General features: G+C 41.4%; 1 protein-coding gene across 2 annotated transcripts in view; it reads right to left on the reverse strand.

Moving 5' to 3' along the window:
• LOC111977925 (cGMP-dependent protein kinase 1-like) overlaps positions 1-26,284 on the reverse strand; it is a 193,314-nt gene that overhangs the window by 80,207 nt on the left and 86,823 nt on the right. For both annotated transcript variants that reach the window (XM_070448500.1, XM_070448499.1), the window contains exon 3: positions 24,002-24,115. In XM_070448500.1, the coding sequence (XP_070304601.1) occupies positions 24,002-24,115 (114 nt within the window). The remainder of the gene's footprint in view (positions 1-24,001; positions 24,116-26,284) is intronic.

Here is a 26,284-nt window from a genome sequence, read left to right on the forward strand (position 1 = left end):
CAAGCCGGGGAACATTCTAAAGATGGGCTAAACCTCACCACCAGTAGCCTTGAACCTACAGTTCTTCGTAATTGTTTATACACCTGAAATGGCCCATGAGGCACAATGARCCAAACCTTTCAATAGTAATTATTTTATTACATCTACTATGTGTATGACACAAGTAATTTTTCCAACAATTCTTTACAGACAGATTGTTTCACTTATAATTCATTGTATCACAATTCCAGTGGGTCAGAAGTTTACATACACTAAGTTGACTGTGCCTTTAAACAGCTTGGACAATTCCAGAAAATGATGTCATGGCTTTAGAAGCTTCTGATATGCTAAATTACATAATTTGAGTCAATTGGAGGTGTACCTGCGGATGTATTTCAAGACCTACCTTCAAACTCAGTGCCTCTTTGCTTGACATCATGAGAAAATCAAAAGAAATCAGCCAAGACCTCAGAAAACAAATGGTAGACCTCCACAAGTCTGGTTCATCCTTGGGAGCAATTTCCAAATYCCWGAAGGTACCATGTTCATCTGTACAAACAATAGTACGCAAGTATAAACCCCATGGGACCACGCAGCRGTCATACCGCTCAGGACGGAGACGAGTTCTGTCTCCTAGAGATGAACGTACTTTGGTGCGAAAAGTGCAAATCAATCCCAGAACAACAGCAAAGGACATTGTGAAGACGCTGGAGGAAACAGGTACAAAAGTATCTATATCCACAGDAAAACGAGTCCTATATCGACAAAACCTGAAAGGTCACTCAGCAAGGAAGAAGCCACTGCTCCAAAACTGCCATAAAAAAAAGCCAGACTACGGTTTGCAACTGCACATGCGGACAAAGATRGTACTTTTTGGAGAAATGTCCTCTGGTCTGATGAAACAAAAATAGAACTGTTTGACAATAATGACCATCATTATGTTTGGAGGAAAAYGGGGAAGGCTTGCAAGCGAAAGAACACCATCCCAACCGTGAAGCATGCGGGTGGCAGCATCATGTTGTGGGGGTGCTTTGCTGCAGGAGGGTTTGGGGCACTTCACAAAATAGATGGCATCATGAGGTAGGAAAATGGTGTGGATATTTTGAAGCAACATCTCAAGAKWTCAGMCAGGAAGTTAAAGCTTGGTCGCAAATGGGTCTTCCAAATGGACAATGACCCCAAGCATACTTCCAAAGCTGTGGCAAAATGGCTTAACTTCTTATGGCTGCAGGGGCAGTATTGAGTAGCTTGGGGTCCAGAGGTGCCCAGAGGTGCCCAGAGTAAACTGCCTGCTCCTCAGTCCCAGTTGCTAATATATGCATATTATTATTATGTCACGGCCGTCAAAGGGAGGAGACCAAGGCGCAGCATGGGATGCGTACAAACTTCTTTATTACAAAGAACGAACACTAAACAAACTAACAAAATAACAAACGAACCGTGAAGCCATACAAAAATGAGTGCTGATAGGCAACAACACATAGACAACTACCCACCAATACAGGTGGGAAAAGGCAACCTAAGTATGGTTCTCAATCAGAGACAACGATAGACAGCTGCCTCTGATTGAGAACCACACCCGGCCAAACACACAGAAATACAAATCATAGAAAAAGGAACATAGAATGCCCACCCAAATCACACCCTGACCAAACCAAAATAGAGACATAAAAAGCTCTCTACAGTCAGGGTGTGACATAWTAGTATTGGATAGAAAACACTCTGAAGTTTCTAAAACTGTTTGAATGATGTCTGTGAGTATAACAGAACTCATATGGCGGGCAAAAACCTGAGAAAAAAATCCAACCAGGAAGTGGGAAATCTGAGGTTTGTAGGTTTTCAACTCATCGCCTATCGAATACACAGTGGGATATGGGTCAGTTTGCACTTCCTACGGCTTCCACTAGATGTCAACAGTCTTTAGAACCTTTTCTGATGCTTCTACTGTCAAGTGGGGCCGAAGGAGAGGGGAATGAGTAAGGTCTGCCATAAGCTGACCATGCTCTGACCATGCGCGTTCATGTGAGAGCGAGCTCTGTTCCATTGCACTTCTGAAGACAATGGAATTCTCCGGTTGGAACATTATTGAAGATTTATGTTAAAAACATCCTAAAGATTGATTCAATACATCYTTTGACATGTTTCTACTGACTGTTACGGAACWTTTTGACATTTCGTCTGCTTTTAGTGAACGCGCTTCGTGACTTTGGATTGGTTTACCAAACMCGCTTACAAAAGTAGCTATTTGGACATAAATGATGGACATTACCGAACAACACTGACATTTCTTGTGGAAGTGGGAGTCCTGGGAGTGCATTCCYACGAAGATAAGCAAAGGTAAGTGAAGATTTATAATGCTATTTCTGACTTTTGTTGACTCCACAATTTGGCGGGTAACTGTATGGCTTGCTTTTGTGGCTGAACGCTGTACTCAGATTATTGAATATTGTGCTTTTGCGAAATCTGACACAGCAGTTGCATTAAGAACAAGTTTATCTTTAATTCTATGTAAAACATGTATCTTTCATCAAAGTTTATGATGAGTATTTCTGTTATTTGATGTGGCTCTCTGAAATTTCTCCGGATATTTTCTGAACATGGCGCATTTCTGAACATGGCGCCAATGTAAACTGAGGTTTTTGGATYTAAATATGAACTTTATCGAACAAAACATATATGTATTGTGTAACATGAAGTCCTAAGAGTGTCATCTGATGAAGATCATCAAAGGTTAGTGATTAATTTTATCTCTATTTCTGCTTTTTGTGACTCATGTCTTTGGCTGGGAAAATGGCTGTGTTTTTCTGTGATTTTGCAGTGACATAACATAATCGTTTGTGGTGCTTTCGCTGTAAAGCCTTTTTGAAATCGGACACTGTGGTTTGATTAACAAGATGTGTATCTTTAAAATTTTGMGAAATACTTGTATGCTTGAGTAATTTTAATAATGAGATTTCTGTTGTTTGAATTTGGCGCCCTGCACTTTCACTGGCTGTTGTCATATCMATCCCGTTAACGGGATTGCAGCCCTATGAAGTTTTAAGGACAACAAAGTCAAGGTATTGGAGTGGCCATCACAAAGCTCTGACCTCAATCTTATAGAACACCTGTGGGCAGAACTGAAAAAGCGTGTGCGAGCAAGGAGGCCTACACACCTGACTCAGTTATACCAGCTCTGTCAGGAGGAACGGGCCAAAATTCACCCAACTTATTTTGAGAAGCTTGTGGAAGGATAGCCAAAACATTTGACCCAAGTTAAACAATTTAAAAGCAACGCTACCAAACACTAATTGAGAGTATGTAAACTTCTGACCCACTGGGAATGTGATGAAAGAAATAAAAGCTGAAATAAATCATTCTCTCTACTATTATTCTGACATTTCACAWTCTTAAAAAAGTGGTGATCCTTACTGACCTAAGACAGGGAATTTGTACTAGGATTAAATGTCAGGAATTATGAAAAACTGAGTTTAAATGTATTTGGCTGAGGTGTATGTAAACTTCCGACTTCAACTGTAGTTTCCTGAAACGAGTGAGAAATGGTAGTTGAAAATAATGCTATAAGACTGCGAGAAATCCAACAACAGATTATTAAAAACGACTCCATCTTCCATAACATCAGAGAGAGTTTATCCACCAAAGCCTGCATCCTTTAAGAAACACCATCTCCGGATTATGTAAATCTACCCGTTTGAAAGGAATTCCCAAAGAGTGAAGGATAAATGYCACGAATATGTGCAAGTAAGTAATGTACTAGCATTAGACTCTTGAAATCTTAGAGACTCATTGATGTTGCCAGTAAACTTTACTATACAACAATTATAGTATTTACTGTCATTTCAGAGAATCATGTAGTTGGATGCAAGTCCCATCCCTCAGGAACTCATATTCATAGATGCAGTTGGATTCAATTTAGCGAAGATGAGGAGGAGAAGGAACATCATTGGTCAACGCTCCATCATTGAGGTACCTGGCCAGCGTGGGGGAAATGTCACTATATGCACAGCTATGAGCCACAATGGAGTCCTCCACCGCCATGCCAACCTTGGACCATACAACACTGCCCATCTCCTTAATTTCCTGAACACATKTTTTTCAGCCAGAGCAGAGAGGACCAGGTGATCCTAAGCAGCAAATGTGTGTTCTAATTTGGGACAATGTGAGTTTCCATCGGGCTACTCAGTTCCGCAACTGGTTTGATGACCATCCCAGGTTTACAATGCTCTATCTCCCACCATATTCCTAATTTCTCAAACCCATTGATGAGTTGTTTTCAGCATGGCGGTGGAAGGTGTATGATTGCAAACCCCATGAACATATGGCTCTTCTCCAGGAAATGGAGGAGGCCTGTGGTCACATTACAGCAGAATCCTGTCAGGGATGGAAAACTGCAATAATATAATTTATAATCCTTGTCTCCAGTGACATTGGTGAGACAACAGGCCTTTTCGTGATTACTCACAACTTGAAATATACATCACCTGAATTCTCTCAAATGGATGATTCAGAGTAAATGAGAGTAAAGTCAATGTCTGATTTATTTTTGGGAAATGCATTGTGTGTAGGAATACACTAGGGTCATATGTTAACAGGTTAGAAGTTAGGAGGCTGCTGAGGGACAACGGCTCATAATAATGGCTATAAGGGCGCAAATGCATAGTCACCTTAACTCTACCTACATGTACATATTACCTCAATTTTCTCTGTATATATCAATGATGTCGCTCTTGCTGCGGGTGATTCTTTGATCCATCTCCACGCAGACGACACCACTCTGTATACATCTGGCCCTTCTTTGGACACTGTGTTAACAACCCTCCAAACTAYTTTCAACGCAATACAACACTCCTTCCGTGGCCTCCAACTGCTCTTAAATGCTAGTAAAACTAAATGCATGCTCTTCAACCGATCGCTGCCCGCACCTGCCCGCCCGATTAGCATCACTACTCTGGACGGTTCCGACTTAGATTATGTGGACAACCATAAATACCTAGGTGTCTGGGTAGACTGTAAACTCTCCTTCCAGACTCACATTAAGCATCTCCAATCCAAAGTTAAATCTAGAATCAGCTTCCTATTTCACAACAAAGCCTCCTTCTCTCATGCTGCCAAACATACCCTCGTAAAACTGACTATCCTACCGATCCTTGACTTCGGCGATGTCATTTACAAAATAGCCTCCAACACTCTACTCAGCAAATTGGATGCAGTCTATCACAGTGCCATACGTTTTGTCACCAAAGCCCCATATACTACCTGTATGCTCTCGTTGGCTGGTCCTCGCTACATAATCGTCACCAAACCCAATGGCTCCAGGTCATCTATAAGTCTTTGTTAAGTTAAGCTCCGCCTTATCTCAGCTCACTGGTCACCATAGCAACACCCACCCTAGCACGCGTTCCAGCAAGTATATTTCACTGGTCATCCCCAAAGCCAACACCTCCTTTGTCCGCCTTTCCTTCCAGTTCTCTGCTGCCAATGACAGGAACGAATTGCAAAAATCACTGAAGTTGGAGACTTATATCTCCCTCACTAACTTCAAGCGTCAGCTGTCAGAGCAGCTTACCAATCGCTGCACACAGCCCATCTGTAAATAGCCCATCCAACCAACCAACTACCAACATTTATCCCCATATTTGTTTTTCTGCTCTTTTGCACACCAGTATTTCTACTTGCACATTCTCATCTGCAGATATATCACTCCAGTGTAAATTGCTATATTGTACCTCCTTCGCCACTATTGGCCTATTTATTGTCTTACCTCCTTACTTCATTTGCACACACTGTACACAGATTTTTCTATTGTGTTATTGACTGTACGATTGTTTATCCCATGTGTAACTCTGTGTTATTTTTGTCGCACTGCRRTGCTTTATCTTGGCCAGGTCGCAGTTGTAAATAAGAACTTGTTCTCAACTGGCCTACCTGGTTAAATAAAGGTGAAATAAAAAATAAKAATTGTTTTAAATGACCTTGACAAGCCGGTGCCCCCGCACATTGACTCTGTACCAGTACCCCCTGTATATAGCCTCGTTATTGTTATTTTACTGCTGCTGTTTAATAAATGTGTTACTTTTATTTTCAATTGTTTTAKTTATCTATTTTTTACTGAACATTTTTTTTTTTTCTTAAAACATAAAGCATTGTTGGTTAAAGGGCTTGTAAGTAAGCATGTATTCGGCACATGTGACAAATAATTTGTATTTTGACTTTATTTTCATTTTAAATGGAATGGCATCAAACACCTGGAAACCCTGTGTTTGATGTATTTGATACCATTCCACCCATTCCGCTCCAGTCATTACCACAAGCCCATTCTCCCCAATTAAGGTGCCACCAACCTCCTGTTGTGTGTGTGTGGTTCAAGAAGAGGCTTTCAAAGCAAAAGAAAACAGAGGAAATAATAGGGAATGATGTGGAGAGAAAATTAATACTTTTATAAATTAAGTCTGCTCCTAGAAGAAGAATGTTGTTCCTAGAATAAACATTATTATATTTTTTAATAGATTGATTGATACTTTTACTTTAAACGATCTCCTTAACTTTGATCTGAGAGTTTAAAATTATACAGCCTTTTCAGACAGTTTCAGTCTTCTCTTCTCTCTGCTATATTTCTATTTAATGCTGCTGCTTTACAAAGCCCCAAATTGTGAGTTCAATGGTCAGGAAAAATTGTGTGAATAATAACTACCTTTTCAATTCTCAATTGAAACAGAGGACAATGACACAGCTTTGTTGCTGTTATGATTCTGCTTCCCGCTAGTTTAGAATGCAGAGACAATATTGTCCTTCCACCATAGACTGTTTCCTTCGAAGATAAATGTTAATTGTTTATTTTCCACATCATTACATAAAACCACCCAGAAAATCATTCTCCACCCAGGAAATTACTATTGGCGTGGCCTGATACATTTCAGTCTGGTCATTTTGTGAAAATCCTATAGAAGAAATGAATGTTCTCCTCTATTCATCAATAGGTGAGTACATTATTWTTTTTTTAACCTTTATGTAACTAGGAAAGTCAGTTAAGAACATTTACAATGACGGCATACCCCCGGCCAAACCCGAACCCAGACGACGCTGGGTCAATTTTGCGCCGCCCTATGGTACTCCAAATCAAGGCCGGTTGTGATACAGCCTGGAATCAAACCAGGGTCTGTAGTGACACCTTTAGCAATGAGATGCCTGAGACCGCTGCGCCACTCGGGAGCTACAGCSTGCTCATATCTGCTTACACATCTCTCTAACTCATTCTATAGTCTGTCACAATTGACTTAGTTTTGTCACATTGTTGATAGCCTGTGTCACAGAGCAGGGCTGCAGAAATTAAATGGACATTGTTTCCAAGCCCTTACAGAAAAACCACATGATTTCACATGAAATTTCACYTGAAAGCGTGTGAAAACATGTTTTTGGAACACTTCACATATGATCACGTTTTCACCTGTAGTTTAATGTTATCACATGTTGCTTTACACGTTGTCACGTAATCACATTAACTTCACATAATATCACATGTGATCAAATGAAAACATATTTTTGGAACACTTCACATGTCATCACGTGGAATGTATGAGTTTTTTCGGTAAGGGAAGTCCTTGCAGCAGGAGACTGTCTGGACTGTCTGTCTGTCCATCAGCTTAAGAGGTCAAACTGCTTCAACATTAGATCATCAGATGTAGAATACAACTATTTATTTATTGATAAAGATMAAATCTTTTCCCTGAAAGCTTTTTACCGTTGCTACCACAACAGGTTTATGCATCTCTGTTGCCAAGGAATATTTGATTCCTGAGTTGCACTTTGGAACCACATCAAGGTACCAGCACCTTCCTGAAATAGCCTCAAAATGTACCAAACATTTCAGAGGCAGATATACATGGAGCCTACTGCAGAATTGTTTTGACCACTCTGGCTCTAGATGTAATGTCTGTAATGTCTGAGCATCTTAACAATATGCATAATTCCTCCTTCCTCTTTCACCTCTGATAACCATAACAACAAATTAGCTGCTGTGTCTGTGTAGAACGCTGTAGCTGAATGTCATAAATGTGTCCCCTGACAGCTCAGGGATGGCATTTCCTGCTGAGGGAAAATGGAACAAACATCAAAACGCTGCTCTAGGCAACAGTGACAATCTATAGCTAGAGGACTCCTGATTTCTCCAGGATTGATAAGTATACTTTTTGTCTTAATCTGTTGTCTAGTACTGTATTTTTACTTGCCAGGGCCATCTACTTTAAGTGTTGTCTGTCTTCCCAGTAGCCTAGTTGGTGTGTAAACAGCTGACTGCTCATATTTTGCAGATGATTGTTGACACATCAACCAGGATTAAGGGGCAGGGCAATTTGTGACTGTTGTTGTTTTCGTAATCAGTGGCTATATTGGAGGGAGAGTGGTTTCWTCTCTCCTAGGCAATCAGCAATTAGTACCGTGAGACATACCGTTCACCTCTGCTAGGCAATTAGCAATTACTGTTAGTACTTCAGTCTCCCTTGTTTTCTCAGCGGCAGCTGTAAGAGGCGATCGTGTCGCTGAAATAAAGATGGTTCTGCCAAGTTATTAGAGAAAGAAAAGAGAGGAAGACTCCAATCTCTCACACTTTGAATCTCATTTTGCTCTTTTGTAGCTTTGTTAACTATGTGTGTTTTCGATACCTGTTTSCTCTTCTCCCTGTAGGCTTTACAGATGCTCCCCACCACTTGGCTGAAACCCTTGAAATTTAGTGTACCTTGCACACACAATCAATGTGGAAATCCTGGTCTCTGGCAACGTTTGGAACTGCCGATCTGCAGTGAAGAACTCCGAGTTCATCTCAGCCTATCCTGCCCTTCAGTCCCTAGACTTTTTGGCCCTGATGGAGAAATTAATCACCCCAGAGAAGACTGCTAGTCCATCTGCTCTGTCTTCATTTGACTACGTGTTCTCTCATAGTCCGAATACATCTGGTTGTCGCGGTGGTGGTACAGGGCTCTTCATTTCTCCTAAGTGGAGTTTTTCTCTTTTCTCCCTCGCCTGTCCATCTCCTCATTTGAATTCCATGCTGTCACTGTCACTTGTCCACTAATTTTTAACATTGTTGTCATCTATCGCCGACAACGTACATTAGAGTTCCTCAATGTGATTGACACCTTGATAAGCAAATTTCCTGACGATGTCTCACCCATCTAAATACCGGGCTGCTTCAACCTTCCAATGTCTGCCTTCGATTAAAAGAAAATCCAACTATTTCTTTCCCCTACTTGCCTCTTTTGACCTCATACTTTCCCAGTCCCCTCCCACTCACATGTCAGACAATACACAATCTTCCCTCTCTCTCCCACTTCTCTCTCCTCTTCTAAACTATCATCTCTCCCTTTTGCTAAATCTTTCTCCCTCGTGTCTCCTGATTCTGCCTCTTCGACCCTACTCTCCTCCCTTTCCGCATCCTATGACTCTCATTGGCCGGCTCAGTTCTCCCCTACTGGTCCGTGGCTGAGAAACTCATTGCGAGCTTACAGAACAGGGCTGAGAGAAAATGAAGGCAAACTAAACTTCTGCTGCTATAGCCACTTTCTAAACCTAGGAAACTATTTTCCATCTTCTCATTGATCCTCCTCTATCCGCTGCCTTCGACACATGAACCATCAGATCCTTGTATCCACACTCTCAGGGCTGGGTGTCTCAGGCTCTGCACACTCTTGGATTGAATCCTACATGGCAGGCCGCTCCTAGCAGGTGACCTGGAGAGGATCTGTGTCTTCACCACGTACTCTCACTACTGGTGTCCCCCAGGGCTTGGTTCTAGGCCCTCTTCTCTCTATACACCAAGTCACTCAGCTCCATCATATCCTCACATGGTCTCTCCTATCATTGCTATGCGGATGACACTCAACTACTTTTCTTCTTCCCCCCTTTCTGACACCAAGGTGGCGACATGCATCGCTGCATGCCTGGCAGATTTCTCAGCTTGGATGTCAGCTCACCAGCTCAAGCTCAACCAAGACAATACAGAGCTGCTCTTCCTCCTGGGGAAGGCCTGCCTGCTCCAAGACCTCCATCACGGTTAACAACTCCACGGCGTCCGCCTCCCAGAGTGTAAAGAACCTTGGAATGACTCTGGACAACACCCTGTTCTCTGTAACTGCAACTCGCCGTTGGCTGGGCTCCCACATGTACCTGTTCAATCCTATACTTACAACTCGTGCTAAGTTAAGATATTATATCGAATTAAATCAACCAGACTGAGGTAAACTTAAACATGTCTTTACTCCATCACTCTCCATGTAATCCCCTCACATTCCTATTGTGATGTCGTATCTCAGAATGTCACATCAATACACGACATCCCCCCCTTTACTTGGATATGAACTTCAATGTCAACCTGACATACACAACAGCACTTATTCTTTATCTGTATAGCAACCTTTATGTTATCAATAATCAACTGAAATCTGTTTAATGTCTTATTTCTATTCTAATGGACTTTCCTTTTCTTGTAACAAAACCTTCTGCACTTTTCCACAACAACTCAAACATTCAGAGTCGTCGCATTAGTCCTTTTATATTTCAAATTTTTCCGTTTATACTGGTTTTCACGCCTTTAAGTAAGGGATAATTATTTAATGACAAAGTCTGTTAACTTCTGTGGCAGTTTAATTTGTCTGAGGCCTGACTGGCTTGGGTGTCTGTGGTGATCCCTCACAGATGATCTCTGGTTTGGATTCCATCTACGGTCTCAGATTAGGACTCTGTTCCAGTCTCTTTCAGTTGTGTGTTGTCCTTTGATTGTGGATCCGGCTCCTCAAATATATACCTCTTCACGACTGTTGTATTCCTTGAATACCTGGCTCCAGTTGGAGATTGAACAATCACATTGTTTCCCTCATTATTGATCAGTGTTCGGTATCTTGTTGTGAACTTGTCTGTTTTGTCCTGTTTTAGGAGAACCTGATCGCCGACGTCCACGTTTGGCTTTACGACGGTTGTCTGCATAGGTCTTGGATTTCCCTTTCTGCTCGCCGATGTTACTCCAAATATGAGTCTTTTTATATCTGTATGAAAACATGATGCACCGTCTCATATTTAGCATCTGTATTATTGTTTTTGGTTACAGTCAGCTTTGAAATCAGCATATCTTGCATTATGAGGGGAAGGGGGATACCTAGTCAGTTGTCCAACTGAACGTATTCAACTGAACTGTGTCTTKCGCATTTAAGCCAACCCCTCTGAATCAGAGAGGTGCAGGGGGCTGCCTTAATCAACATCCACGGTGCCCGGTGAACTGACTTGCTCCGGGGTAGAACGACAGATTTTTACCTTGTTAGCTCAGGGATTTGATCCAGCAACCTTCTGGTTACTGGCCCAACGCTCCAACCACTAGGCTATCTGCTGCCCCTGTACTCACATGCATGGCGGCCATTTGCACTTCAATTCTTTCACATTGTGTCGCTAGCTCGAGTGACAGCCTAATGTTAYCCCAGGGCCCTCCAATAGTTTTCAGCGCACATTCAGTATTACATTTGCTCATTATGGCATCTCTAATCTGATTGTCCTCATCTCCAGCAAAGTCCGTCTTTAGCTGCTTGTCTAAGACGAGTAACAAATTGCTGAACTGTCTCACCAGTTTTCTGTGTCAGTCGATAAAATGTCTGTCCCGCAAACGCTGTGTTCACCTGTGGCACGAAATATGCGTTTAACGCTGCCACAGCCCTGACATAGTCCGTTGGTTCTCCAGTGTCTGTGAGTGTGGAGAAAATGTCCTGCACATCTGTCCCAGCCTGATGTTAAAGCAAAGCTCTCCTCTGTTGTTTTGTAACCGCATCAATGTCACCGGACAATATTAATCCTTTACCATTCGTGAACAGCTCAAACGCCATCAACCACAAGGTCCAGCGTGGACCGAGTGTAGTGGGCTCATTGCAGCAGTCAAACTTTGGCACAGTGTTTTCCATTTCGACAACACTAACTCACTTTTAAGATTTAACTATCGTTCTCAAACATCCTCATCGCCATTGTTCAATTCTATACTGATAACTTGTGCTAACCCTACACACCAACCTGAGTACTCCGTTCTGCCACCTCTGGTCTCTTGACCCTCCCACCCTTATGGGAGGGCAGGTAGGACTCAGCCCAGTCCAAGCTCTRCTCTGTCCTGGCACTTATGGTGGAACCAGCTTCCCCCTGAAGCTAGGACAGCAGAGTCCCTGCCCATCTTCTGAAAACATTTGAACCCTACCTCTTCAAAGAGTATATTATATAATCACCCCCCCCCCACCTAAAGTTCTGTAGGTTATTGACGGTCATTTCGTTATTGACAAATTGCATCCAATTTGGCTCGGGGCAGGGAATATTTTTAATATTCGCACATTCTCAATAAGCAAAATATGGCCTAGGCCTACCGTTGATGCATTATAGTACATTCATTGAAATACGTTTGGAGGAGCGTGTCTTTGGTAACCAGATGAGAGGTGCTCTTTGGAGATGGGGATGGATACATCAACTGAAATGAAGTATGCAGGTGTGCATATGTGTGTGTTTTTTTTCTCCAATTCAAGGCACTCTGGCGAATAGATCATTTTGAACAACTTTTATGGATAGACTACTTTGCAAAGCCAGGATAAAAAAGACAGCGCATTGCTGTTGAACCAGCCTTAGTAGCCTAGGTCTAAAAGTAGCCAATGTAGGTATTGTCACGGACGTCGTAAGAAGCGGACCAAGGTGCAGCGTGGTGAGCGTACATATTCCCTTTATTTAGGACGACGCCGACAAACAATAAACAATACAAAAACAACCGTGAAGCTTAAGGCTATAGTGCCACAAACAAAGACAACTTCCCACACTGAAAGAAGGGAAAAGGGCTACCTAAGTATGGTTCCCAATCAGAGACAACACTAGACAGCTGTCCCTGATTGAGAACCATACCCGGCCAAAACATAGAAATACAAAATCATAGAATACAAAAACATAGAATGCCCACCCCAAATCACACCCTGACCAAACCAAATAGAGACATAAAAAGGCTCTCTAAGGTCAGGGCGTGACAGGTATCATAAWTCTCTTCTCTCATTCAATGCACTGTGTGCACATGTAAGCCTTAATGTCCTTACACATAACATTCACACGTCTATACATTTACTAGGCTCCTGTCAATTGAATCGTTGGTAATGTGTGAGGTAGATTCTCAAAAAAATCTGCAGTTGATATGGCATTATAGGAGGACAAAGGTTGTGGAGGAGGGTGTGCGCTCTTTGAAAATCGGGATGGACAGCCTACTTGAACAAGCATAATGAAGTATGTGAATTATGAATAATGAAAAAGCATGATGGCAAAAACCTAAAATATTTCAAAGTACACTCAGTAGACCATTTAAAAACGCTTAATTCATAGGCTACTTGGCTAATGGCCAGGATAAAGTTACACACCTATGCGTTGCTGATAAACCAGCCTTGATTAAGGCGAGGGTGTGCTTGGTTTTTAATCTAATTAAAGAAGTGGGCGGGGGGGGGCAATAGTTTTATGCTTCTAAATGCAAGATTCGCAGGCACAAAAAGCACATCTCTCTTCCACAGGCACTGTGCACCACGGCTGGATAGGCTGCGCTTCCGCAGTCAAATTCCATGCCAATATGAACTGCTAACGTTAGGACCTGCTTTTTGTGGGTCTTAACATCACATTAGCACGAATGTATCACTTTTGCACTTGTTTTTAAGTAAACACCTCAAATATTGCCACCCCTCCCATCTTAGCATAAGTGAGCTGATTTTAGAGAGGTAAATTGCCGAACCTGGCGTTAGGGCTGGAAAATACCAGTGTGCCAGTTTTTACATGGCAAAATTACAAACTAATGTGCGTTTGACACTCACAGCTCCTTAGCGCCAGTCGAAAATAGAGCCCTTAGTATAGTTGGGTCAGAGAGGGCATCCTTCTCTTTACAGAAACACCAATTACTCTTACTAAAAAGCTTCCTATCTCAGCAGAGGCCCAGCGTTCAACTACACATCCGTAAGCCCATGTGGGAAATAGCTCATTAAGACGAGCAACCAACCATGGTTCAAAATCACTGTGAAAAAAAGCCTAATAAGGCACATTTTTGTGGGAACTTTGCATTGACTCTTGTTTCAAGGGTGTGACTCAAAATACATTGTCCATTCGGTTTAGCTGTTCTCGTGGGATACTGACAGCTTAGTCTAAAAAAGGATACCCGCACACAGTCACGCACACACTAGTGATGCGCGGGTTGACTCATAACTGCAGTCCCCATGGTTATATCCGCAAGGCGGACGGGTTTAGGGTCATCGAATATTGTGTGGATGAAGGGCAGGTGGGTGGCTTGAATAAAGAGAAAACATCCATAAATGTATCATTCTTGTGCAATTTATTTATATAGGCTACATTGACAGGCTTAGCATTCGTGCCTAAGCTTCAGGGTGGCAGGTAGCCTAGTGGTTAGAGTTTTGGGCAAGTAACTGAAAGGTTGCTGAATCGAATCCCCGAGCTGACAAGGTAAAAATCTGTACAAAGCTGTTAATCCACTGTTCCCCGGTAGGCTGTCATTGTAAATAAGATTTTTTTCTTAACTGACTTGCCTAGTTAAATAAAGGGCCAAATGCTTTTGGGAACTGGCAAAAAAAGGTTACTCAATCCACGGAGGCAAAAAGGGCAATGTTGGAGTTTAATTCAATAAGAGAAAAGCTGCAATATGAGAATTGAAAATAAAGAGAAAGGAGGACCAGGAAAGTAATGTTTTAGGGAAGATTTGGTGAAGTGGTAAAAGAGGATGATAGCAGTGACACTTTATGTGTGATGATTGAGGCGCAATGCAAATTCGATAGTCACGACTGGGACTTCAAATAGGCCTATGGCCCGTCAAGGGAACTGTACCCTACTGTTTAGATGGGTTAAATGGAAACTGAAATCTGAACACTGACTGTAGGTCTATAACCTCTCACACAGCCTTAATATTAACTCTTGCAAAATTCAGCATTTCTTGAGTAAAACGATATACCAAATGGTGGCAATATTTTGTCTCGGGAACAGGAGTGGAGAAATGTGATTTTCTTCAGCATCTTTAGAGAATGTGAAAGCTCAGTTAGATACCATCTGTAGAGGTGCTATCTTTATCAGCATCATAAAAGCTGATAGTATTTCAACCACATAAAAAATGCATCCAAGCCGAACTGAAATCTTATCCGGAACATGTTGGGTCGTTTTCACAGCTTTCTATTTTTGCATTTTCTCCCTGGTCCCTAATGTCTTTGCTCCGTGAAAGATGACAGAGATTTACAAACGTAAACTAAGTTGAAGSATTTATTATATCGATTTATGACATTATTCTGGTGACAAAAGGTTTATTTAGTCTTCTATGGCAACATATAATGACATAAGAGAAGATGCATGTATCTAATTACAGACAAGTTGACTAACAATAGCCTACAAAAATGTCAGAAATGATTTTGTCTGAAGTTGAATCTTAATGATCACTCATGTTATTTTCAATAGTTTTCTTTTACCATGCCTATGTCCGTARTGACAGATATTACCATAAAAATGTRCATTAAAARATMTTTGTTAAGATACAGGGCTATTCTCACACTGAATTCCTGGAGCTTTCTATTTCTCTCTCTTCACCTTCCTCACTTTTCATCTCGTTCTCTGTCTGCATCCCTCTCTCAACACTCATTTGATTTTTACCTCTATCTCTTTCTGTATGTCTGCAGCTCTCTGCCCCCTCTATTTCCTTTTCTCTCTCTTTCAAGGGCAGACACTCCAACTCTATAAAGACTCCTGTTTGTGGTGATATGAGATGTGTGTGACAAGTGGAGACACAAATACACAGCACACCTCCTCCTGAGAGTACAAGTGCTCTCCTCTCACTGCCTCCCTCTGTTCTGAGTGCCCTCATCTCCACAGACAGTCCCTGTCTAAAGACTAGTACATGTTCAGTCACACTGTGGGAGAAAAAACATTTGTTCTATTCATTTTAAATAGCACTATTACTTCCTATATAATTAATTGAAAGTAATATACATCAGGGAGAAGACAAGCCCCAATCACATAAGCATTTCCATATACAGTATATTAGTGGAAATGTGATCGAGCAGGACACATAGTCAGTTGATGTCTGCTTTAAACCAGTTGATTTGAAATTGTTTCACCCTCACTCATGCTTTAGCTTAAAGGGGCAATCCGCAGTTGAAACAATAACAAAGCATGACCCCGCCTCTTTTGGTTAAAAGCTGAGGGATGATGCTGGAGAAATGAAACCGCTCTCATATTCATAGAGCTATTCATGAAAGGACTGACAGTCGAATATATGTTTTAATTTTAATATATACTGTGTATATACAGTACCAGTCAAAAGTTTGGACACACCTACTCATTCAAGGGTTTTTCTTTATTTTTACTATATTCTACATTGTAGAATAATAGTGAAAACATCAACTACGAAATAACACTTTTTTTTAAATTGTATTTATTTCATCTTTATTGGAATCATGTTTCATGAAAGATGAGAGTAGAGAGGTGAAGAGGCCGTCACGCTGTCAGTCAGTCTGCTACCTTCTACCTGTTCCTCTGGCCGGAGTGTTGAATCCCCTGGCTCCATTGCCCTGGTGGTGAGTCCTCAGAGAGGAAGAGAAGTCAATGACTTGGGTGACTGGAGTCTTTGACCATTCTTTTTAGCTTTCCTCTGACACCGCCTAGTATATAGGTTCCTGGATGGCAGGAAGCTTGGCCCCAGTGATGTACTGGGCCGTACGCACTAACCTCTGTAGCGCCTTACGCTCAGATGCCGAGCAGTTGCCATACCAGGCGGTGATGCAACCGGTCAGGATGCTCACTATCAATTTAGGAGTCTACAATCTCACCAGGTTCAATCTCTAGATCAGAGTGGAGTCTAATACTCACAACGGCAGATATACAGTACTTTTACCGATGACAAGCACATCCATAACATGATGCAGCCACCACCATGCTTGAAAATATGAAGAGTGGTACTCAGTGATGTGTTGTGTTGGATATACCCCAAATATAAAGCTTTGTATTCAAGACAAAAAAAATAAAAAATTGACATTTTTTTTTGCAGTATTACTTTAGTGTCTTGTTGCAATCAAGATGCATGTTTTGGAATATTTGTATTCTGTACATGCTTCCTTTTCAGTCTGTCATCTAGGTTAGTATTGTGGAGTAACTAAAATGTTGTTTATCCATCCTCAGTTTTCTCATATCAAAACCATAAACTCTGTAACTGTTGGCCTCATGGTGAAATCCCTAAGAGTTAGGAAGGACGCCTGTATCTTAGTAGTGACTGGGTGTATTGATACACCATCCAAAGCCTAATTAATAACTCCACCATGCTCAAAGGGATATGCAGCATATGGTTTATTTTTTTTAACACATCTACCCAGGGGCGCAACTTTCACTGGGACAGTTCACCCGCCAGTTTTCTCATTGTTATGTGATACAAAACAGTGTGCTTTAGGACCATGTGAATGCATCCAAACAGTCGGGTAGGCTGTTTGGAGTGTTATTCCGACAAAAAATCTAAAAAATAAAAGTTTTGTCCCCCCCACTTCTAAAACCAAATTTGTGCCCCTGCATCTACCAATCGGTGCCCTTCTTTGTGAGGAATTTAAAAACCTCCCTGGTCTTTGTGGTTTAATCTGTTCTTGAAATTCACAACTCAATTGAGGAACTTTACATATAATTGTAACTCACCACCTGGATTCGGTCTTATGTAGCAAAATGAGAAATTGTGTTTTTTACATTGGAAAAAAGTAGAGACTCAGAGCCACAAAATTGTATAACATACCCTGCATTTGAGGAACAATGGGAAAGTAATTCTGCTTTGAAAGTTGATCAACTTGTAAACTCACTTTTTAGAAAATCGCCTTTGAATGTTTTGGTATCTAGTGAAGAGGTCCTCTTTGTCTACACCCATTCAGCATCGTTCACATCCTCTTAAGCTTTAGCCCCAACCATCTCGGAGAGCTCTCGGAGTGTACACTTGACGCTCTGGCCGATGATTTGTTTACCTCTGGATAACAATTTCATTACGCTTTTTTTGCAGACATTTACTGACACCGGCCATATTCAACGGGTGTTGCACAAACCTCACGTAACGCTAGCTAACAAGCCAGCCAGCTAACGATAGCTAGTTAAACAACAATGAACAAAGTGCCAACAATGCCTAACCTTAGGCTCTAACTAGAAAAGCAAGCAGCTCTGGGAAACAAATAATAACGTCTGCTAGGGAGCCAGCTAATGTTAGTTAGTTAGCTAACAGTACACTTTAGCTTAAGACATATAGCTAGCTAGCTAGGTAAACAATGAACCCAGCTAGGTGAACAACGTTTAAGATCACACATGTCACGTAACGTTAGCTAATGTTCCAGCCAGGTAACATTATCTAGTTAAACAACAATGAACAAAGTGGCAACAACGCCACAGACCTAGGAGCTAACKAATCAGGTCCAATGTTAGCTAGCTAACATTAAGCTCTAACTAGAAAAGCAAACGGCTCTGGGAAACAAATAATAACACCAGCCAGCTAACGTTAGCTAGCTAGCTAACAGTACACTTTAGATTGAAAAGAAATCACTTTCTGTCAAAATTWGAAATGTGTCATATCTGAAAATGTAGCTAGCGATCTTGCCTTTATACATCCACATGCATCTTAGACGGGTCTCTCTGTCACAAATGCCATACGACGGTTGACCTTAGTTTGACAATGTTATCCGGAGACAGGTGTTTTCTCCATCTCTTTAGCTATCATACTCTAACTCCACTGATTTCAGAACTTGATCCTCCAGAAAATGGAGAGAAACACAATACATTTCAAAAAAGGCATTTCTGACAAAAAACGCATTGTGATAAAAAAAAAATGTTTAAGTTCAAACGGCTCTCAAGTGAAGTCGTGACTTGCAACATACACCTAGTTTCCTGAATCGGGTACCAATTGTATGTGTGGGTACAGAGATGGGGTAGTCATCCAAAAAAGCTGCATAGCAAATTTTTACTCCTGAACTTATTAAGGCTTGCCATAACAAAGGGGTTGAAAACATATTGACTCAACACATTTCAGCTTTTAATTTAATTTTTTTTATTTCTACAAACAAAATTCCACTTTGACATTATACAGAATTGTGTGTCAATACGTGACAGAAAATCTCAATTCAATCCATTTTAAATTCAGGCTGTAACACAACAACATAAGTTTCTGATAGGCTAATTGACATAATTTGAGTCAATTTGAGGCATAACTGTGGATGTATTTCAAGGCCTACATTCAAACTCAGTGCGTCTTTGCTTGACATCATGGGAAAATCAAAAGGATCAGCCAAGACCTCAGAAAAAAATTGTAGACCTCCACAAGTCTGGTTCATCCTTGGGAGCAATTTCCAAATGCCTGAAGGTACAACGTTCATCTGTACAAACAATAGTATGCAAGTATAAACACCATGGGACCACGCAGCCGTCATACCACTCAGGAAGGAGACACATTCCTTCTCCTAGAGATGAACGTACTTTGGTGCGAAAAGTTCAAATCAATCCCAGAACAACAGCAAAGGACCTTGTGAAGATTCTGGAGGAAACAGGTACAAAAGTATCTATATCCACAGTAAAACAAGTCCTATATCGACATAACCTGAAAGGCCGCTCAGCAAGGAAGAAGCCACTGCTCCAAAACCGCCATAAAAAAAACGGCATACTATTTGGAGAAATGTCTTCTGGTCTGATGAAACAAAAATTGAACTGTTGGCCATAATGACCATCGTTATGTTTGGAGGGAAAAGAGGGAGGCTTGCAAGCCGAAGAACACCATCACAACCGTGAAGCACAGCGTTGGGAGCATCATGTAGTGGGGGTGCTTTGCTGCAGGAGAGACTGGTGCACTTCACAAAATAGATGGCATCATGAGGTAGGAAAATTGTGTGGATATTTTGATGCAACATCAAGACATCAGTCAGAAAGTTAAAGCTTGGTCTCCAATAGGTCTTCCAAATGAACAATACCCCAAGCATACTTCCAAAGCTGTGGCAAAATGGCTTAAGGACAACACAGTCAAGATATTGGAGTGGCCATCACAAAGCCCTGACCTCAATCCTATAGAAGATTTGTGGGCAGAACTGAAAAAGCATGTGCGAGCAAGGAGAACTACAAACCTGACTCAGTTACACCAGTTCTGTCAAGAGTAATGGGCCAAAATTCACCCAACTTATTGTGGGAGGCTTGTGGAAGGCTACCCAAAACGTTTGACCCAAGTTAAACAATTTAAAGGCAATGCTACCAAATACTAATTGAGTGTATGTAAACTTCTGACCCACTGGGAATGTGATGAAAGAAATAAAAGCTGAAATAAATATTTCTCTCAACTATTACTCTGACATTTCACATTCTTAAAATAATGTGGTGGTTCTAACTGACCTGAGACAGGGAATTTTTATTAGGATTAAATGTCAGGAATTGTGAGAAACTGAGTTTAAATATATTTGGCTAAGGTGTATGTAAACTTCCGACTTCAACTGTATATATTCTTATTCCATCCCTTTACTTAGATTTGTGTGTATTAGGTAGTTGTTAGTTCAGTCATATCTATCAGAACTAGAAGCACAAGCATTTCACTACACTCGCAATAACATCTGCTAACCATGTGTATGTGACCAATAACATTTGATTTGAAATGATACATAGAGGAGCGCGCACTTGAAAATTCACCTGAAAGAACATATACTGTACATATCCATTCCTAGATGCTTCATACTAGCAGCAAAATAGAATTTGTTTATTAAATAACTCACATGCACACATACAAAAACACACACAGAGTAATTCCACAATGTGTGAGCAGTGGTAGTGGGGGACATGTGAGTGGGAGTGTAAGGAGGCAGGGGACCGTGAAGGGTGAGACACTCTGTAACTGTAGGGAATACCCCAGAGACCCAGTCTCAAACCTCTCTGAGGACTCAACACCATGGCAACGGAGCCAGGAGATGCAACACTCCGGCCAGAGGAACAGGTAGAAGGTGGCTGACTGACAGCTTCCTCACCTCTAGTAATCATAGGTGAGGAAGGTAAATAACTTACCCCATCATGCCCTCTCCTCTTCCCCAACCCCCCTCCTCAGGGACCCTCTATCCTTCACACCTGGGCCACTGATACATCACAGCCTTATCAAATCAAATCAAATCAAATCAAATCAAATTTTATTAGTCAGTAATTTATTAATGACTCAATAGAGGTTACTTTAAGAGATATTATGTGAATCTGACTGGGACCTGCCAAGGAAACTGATAAAGTTTCAGATACAACATTCTTGAGCTGTACAGAATCTGCATACATCCATTGTAGATGTCCTAACACAAAGTGATATGTTGATCCTGTTTTTTTTTATTTAACTAGGCAAGTCAGTTAACTTCTTGTGGCTGCAGGGGCAGTATTGAGTAGCTTGGATGAAAGGTGCACAGAGGTGCCCAGAGTAAACGGCCTGCTCCTCAGTCATAGTTGCTAATATATGCATATTATTAGTATTGAATAGAAAACACTCTGAAGTTTCTAAGACTGTTTGAATTATGTCTGTGAGTATAACATACCTCATATGGCAGGCAAAAACCTGAGAAAAAATCCAAACAGGAAGTGGAAATTCTGGGGCTGGTCGATTTTCAACCAAGATCCCATTGAAATCACAGCGAGATATGAATGAGTTTTCAATTCCTACGGCTTCCACTAGATGTCAACAGTCTGTAGAACTTTGTCTGATGCCTCTACTGTGAAGGGGGGGCGAATGAGAGGGGAATTAGTCAGGTCTGCCATGACCTGACCATGCTTTCACCATGCGCGTTCACATGAGAGGAAGCTCTGTTCCATCGCTCATCTGAAGTCAATGTAATTCTCCGGTTGGAACGTTATTCAAGATTTATGTTAACAACATTCTAAAGATTGATTCAATACATCGTTTGACATGTTTCTACTGACTGTTACTGAACTTTTGGACATTTCGTCAGCTTTTAGGGAACGCGCTTCGTGACTTTGGAAGTGTTTACCAAACGCGCTAACAAAAGTAGCTAATTGGACATAAATAACGGACATTATCGAACAAATCAAGCATTTATTGTGGACCTGGGATTCCTGGGAGTGCATTCTGATGAAGATCATCAAAGGTAAGGGAATATTTATCATGTCATTTCTGGTTTCTGTTGACTCCAACATGGCGGCTAATTTGACTATTGTTCTGAGCGCCGTCTCAGATTATTGCATGGTTTGCTTTTTCCGTAAAGTTTTTGGGAAATCTGACACAGCGGTTGCATTAAGGAGAGGTATATCTATAATTCCATGTGTATTATCATCGACATTTATGATGAGTATTTATGTTGAATCGATGTGGTTATGCAAAACCACTGGATGTTTTTGGAACTAGTGAACGTAACACGCCAATGTAAACTCAGATTTTTTTATATAAATATGAACTTTATCAAACAAAACATACATGTATTGTGTAACATGAAGTCCTATGAGTGTCATCTGAGGAAGATCATCAAAGGTTAGTGATTCATTTTATCTATATTTGTGCTTTTTGTAACTCCTCTCTTTGTCTGGAAAAATGACTGTGTTTGTTTGTGATTTGGTGGTGACCTAACATAATCGTTTGTGGTGCTTTCGCTGAAAATCCTATTTGAAATCGGACACTTTGGTGGGATTAACAACAAGATTACCTTTAAAATGGTATAAGACACATGTATGTTTGAGGAATTTTAATTATGAGATTTCTGTTGTTTGAATTTGGCACCCTGCACTTTCACTGGCTGTTGTCATTTTGATCCCGTTACCGGGATTGCAACCATAAGAACTTTAAGAACAAATTCTTATTTTCAATGACAGCCTAGGAACAGTGGGTTCACTGCCTTGTTCAGGAGCAGAACAACAGATTTTTACCTTGTGAGCTCAAGGATTTGATCTTGCAACCTTACAGTTACTAGTCCACCACTCTAACCACTAGGCTATCTGCCAACCTGTGTTGTTCCTGTGTTAGTCCTATCCAACCCTACATCTCCAGCCTGTACCCATGTCCTCTGTGTTCCATAAACACATGTCTCTCATCCTGACACACTCTCATAGCACACACGGGCTCACTGGAATGTGTGTAGGCCTATGGTGGTAACACCTAAGGTGTAAACTTAAGCACAACCYTTAGGAAATAACAAAAATGGTGAGCTGCATGCACCACTTTTGTCTACTGAGCCACTCAACCAGAGCAAAATCCAATATGTTGTGGCTAACCACTGGGAACAGATGTCAATTCAACTTCTATTCGATGTTGGATCAAAGTAATTTCATTGAAATGGTGTGGAAACAGCATTGATTCAACCAGTGTGTGCCCACTGGGTAGAGGGCTGTTTCACCTTGACTGAGATTATTTTACCRTTTTCTACATTGTAGAATAATAGTGGAGACATATAAACTATGACATAACACATATGGAATCATGTAGTAACCAAAAAAGTGTTCAACAAATCAAAATATATTTTATATTTGAGATTCCTCCAAGTAGCCACCCTTTGCCTTGATGACAGCATTGCACACTCTTGTGGGGAGGGGGGGGGGGTGTTCAGTATATGTTTGGTATAATCAGTGTATGTGTGTGTAATAATATTTCACATAATAAAACTATTGTGTGTGTTTGTAAGCGCCGGTACGTTGGAAAAGGCTATGGAGTATGAAATGATATGAAATATACCGCCATCGGAGGCTACCGCTTGTGTACAGTATCTTGGCTACATAGGTATTTACATATGGTGAAAAATTGTTTGACAATTTTGGGTAATACCCTATGTCACTCTGGTTGTTGGAGCCATCTGTTGTATGGTTCACTTGGGCTTCATTAAGGTTTATTTGTGAGTAAATCTGCTTACCCAGAAACCGACCTCACCTCACATCACTGGGTTGGTGTGTGTGTGTGTGTGTGTGCGTGTGCGTGTGCGTGTGCGTGTGCGTGTGCGTGTGCGTGTGTGTGTGTGTGTGTGTGTGTGTGTGTGTGTAGACTCACTCTTGATGGTTGCTGTCCTAGTACAGTTGTAGAGGATGGCCAGCTCTCCGAACACCTTCCCAGGTCCCATTGTGCACAGCTTCACACTCTCCTTTGTCACCTCCACCCTACCATCTGCAAAATGCACACAAACACACGATATCTTAATGTATCTGGAAAATACACACAAACACCCTAAATGTATCTGAAAAATACACAGAGAAGTGACATATCACCTGTACTTGACTTTGCACATCATCATCGCCCATCTAGCAAAGTACATCAGAGCATGATGCTAATAAACTGATAGACTGTAGGTTCAATCCCTGTATGGATCATACATTATTTTCAACTAGTATGCACTAGCTAAGCACTATGATGCATAATAGAGTAGACTGTGAAATCACACATTTCACAATGGCTCAGCAACAGTAAGACAGATCAATATAAAAGATTCAATCCAAAACACGGGAATGGTACAGAGACACAGTTATGTCCTGAACTGGTTAAGTTTAAGGACATCCTTTCTGTGGGGCTTGTGGAGGGTGATGGGTGTGATTGCAAAGCCTTTTTTGTCTGTGATTGGAGCCGAGTGCAGCTATTTTGTTTTGGATGCGCCTCATCACGTAAATATGCATACTCCAGAGGAACTAGAGCTCTGATTGCTTAAAAAAAGGTTGACTTGGAAAAAAGACTGTGGCAGTAAACAAAGTGATGGGTAGGTATCTGATAAAAAAATAACTGAAGCAGAAGATACACTACATGACCAAAAGTATGTGGACACCTGCTCGTCATTCTAAAATGACGGGCATTAATATGTAGTTGGTCCTCCCTTTGCTGCTATAACAGCCTCCACTCTTCTAGGAAGGCTTTCCACTAGATGTTGGAACATTGCTGCGGGAACTTGCTTCCATTTAGCCACAAGAGCATTAGTGAGGTCGGGCACTGATGTTGGGCGATTATTGTCATGCTGAAACATGAAAGGGCTTTCCCCAAACTGTTGCCACAAAGTTGGAAGCACAGAATTGTCTAGAATGTCATTGTATGCTGTAGCGTTAAGATTTCCCTTCACTTGAACTAAGGGGCCTAGCCCAAACCATGAAAAACAGCCCCAGACCATTATTCCTCCTCCCCGAAACATTACAGTTGGCACTATGCATTTGGGCATGTAACGTTCTCCTGGCATCCGCTAAACCCAGATTTGTCCGTCGGACTGCAAGATGGTGATTCATCACTCCAGAGAATGTGTTTCCACTGCTCCAGATCAAATGGCGGCGAGCTTTACACCACTCCAGCCGATGCTTGGCATTGTGCATGGTGATCTTAGGCTTGGAAATCCATTTCATGATGCTTCCGACAGCTATTGTGCTGATGTTGCTTCCAGAGACAATTTGGAACTCGGTAGTGAGTGTTGCAACAGAGGACAGCCGTTGTTGCTCCTTGACATTTCCACTTCACAATAGCAGCACTTACAGTTGACCGGGGCAGCTCTAGCAGGACAGAAATTTTACCTATGACGGTGTGACGTTGAAAACCACTGAGCTCTTCAGTAAGGCCATTCTGCTGCCAATGTTTGTCTATGGAGATCGCATGGCGGTGTGTTCGATTTGATACACRTGCCAGAAACGGGTGTGACTGAAACAACTGAATCCACAATTAATATATATATACAGTGGGGAGAACAAGTATTTGATACACTGCCGATTTTGCAGGTTTTCCTACTTACAAAGCATGTAGAGGTCTGTCATTTTTATTATAGGTACACTTCAACTGTGAGAGACGGAATCTAAAACAAAAATCCAGAAAATCACATTGTATGATTTTTAAGTAATTAATTTGCATTTTATTGCATGACAAATAGTATTTGATCACCTACCAACCAGTAAGAATTCCGGCTCTCACAGACCTGTAGTTTTTCTTTAAGAAGCCCTCCTGTTCTCCACTCATTACCTGTATTAACTGCACCTGTTTGAACTCGTTACCTGTATAAAAGACACCTGTCCACACACTCAATCAAACAGATTCCAACCTCTCCACAATGGCCAAGACCAGAGAGCTGTGTAAGGACATCAGGGAATAATTGTAGACTGCAACAGGCTGGGATGGGCTACAGGACAATAGCAAGCAGCTTGGTGAGAAGGAAACAACTGTTGGCACAATTATTAGAAAATGGAAGAAGTTCAAGATGACGGTCAATCACCCGGTCTGGGGCTCCATGCAAGATCTCACCTCGGTGGGCATCAATGATCATGAGGAATGTGAGGGATCAGCCCAGAACTACACGAAAGGACCTGGTCAATGACC

The sequence above is a fragment of the Salvelinus sp. IW2-2015 genome, linkage group LG18 (assembly GCF_002910315.2).
Source record: "Salvelinus sp. IW2-2015 linkage group LG18, ASM291031v2, whole genome shotgun sequence".
Taxonomy (NCBI): domain Eukaryota; kingdom Metazoa; phylum Chordata; class Actinopteri; order Salmoniformes; family Salmonidae; genus Salvelinus; species Salvelinus sp. IW2-2015.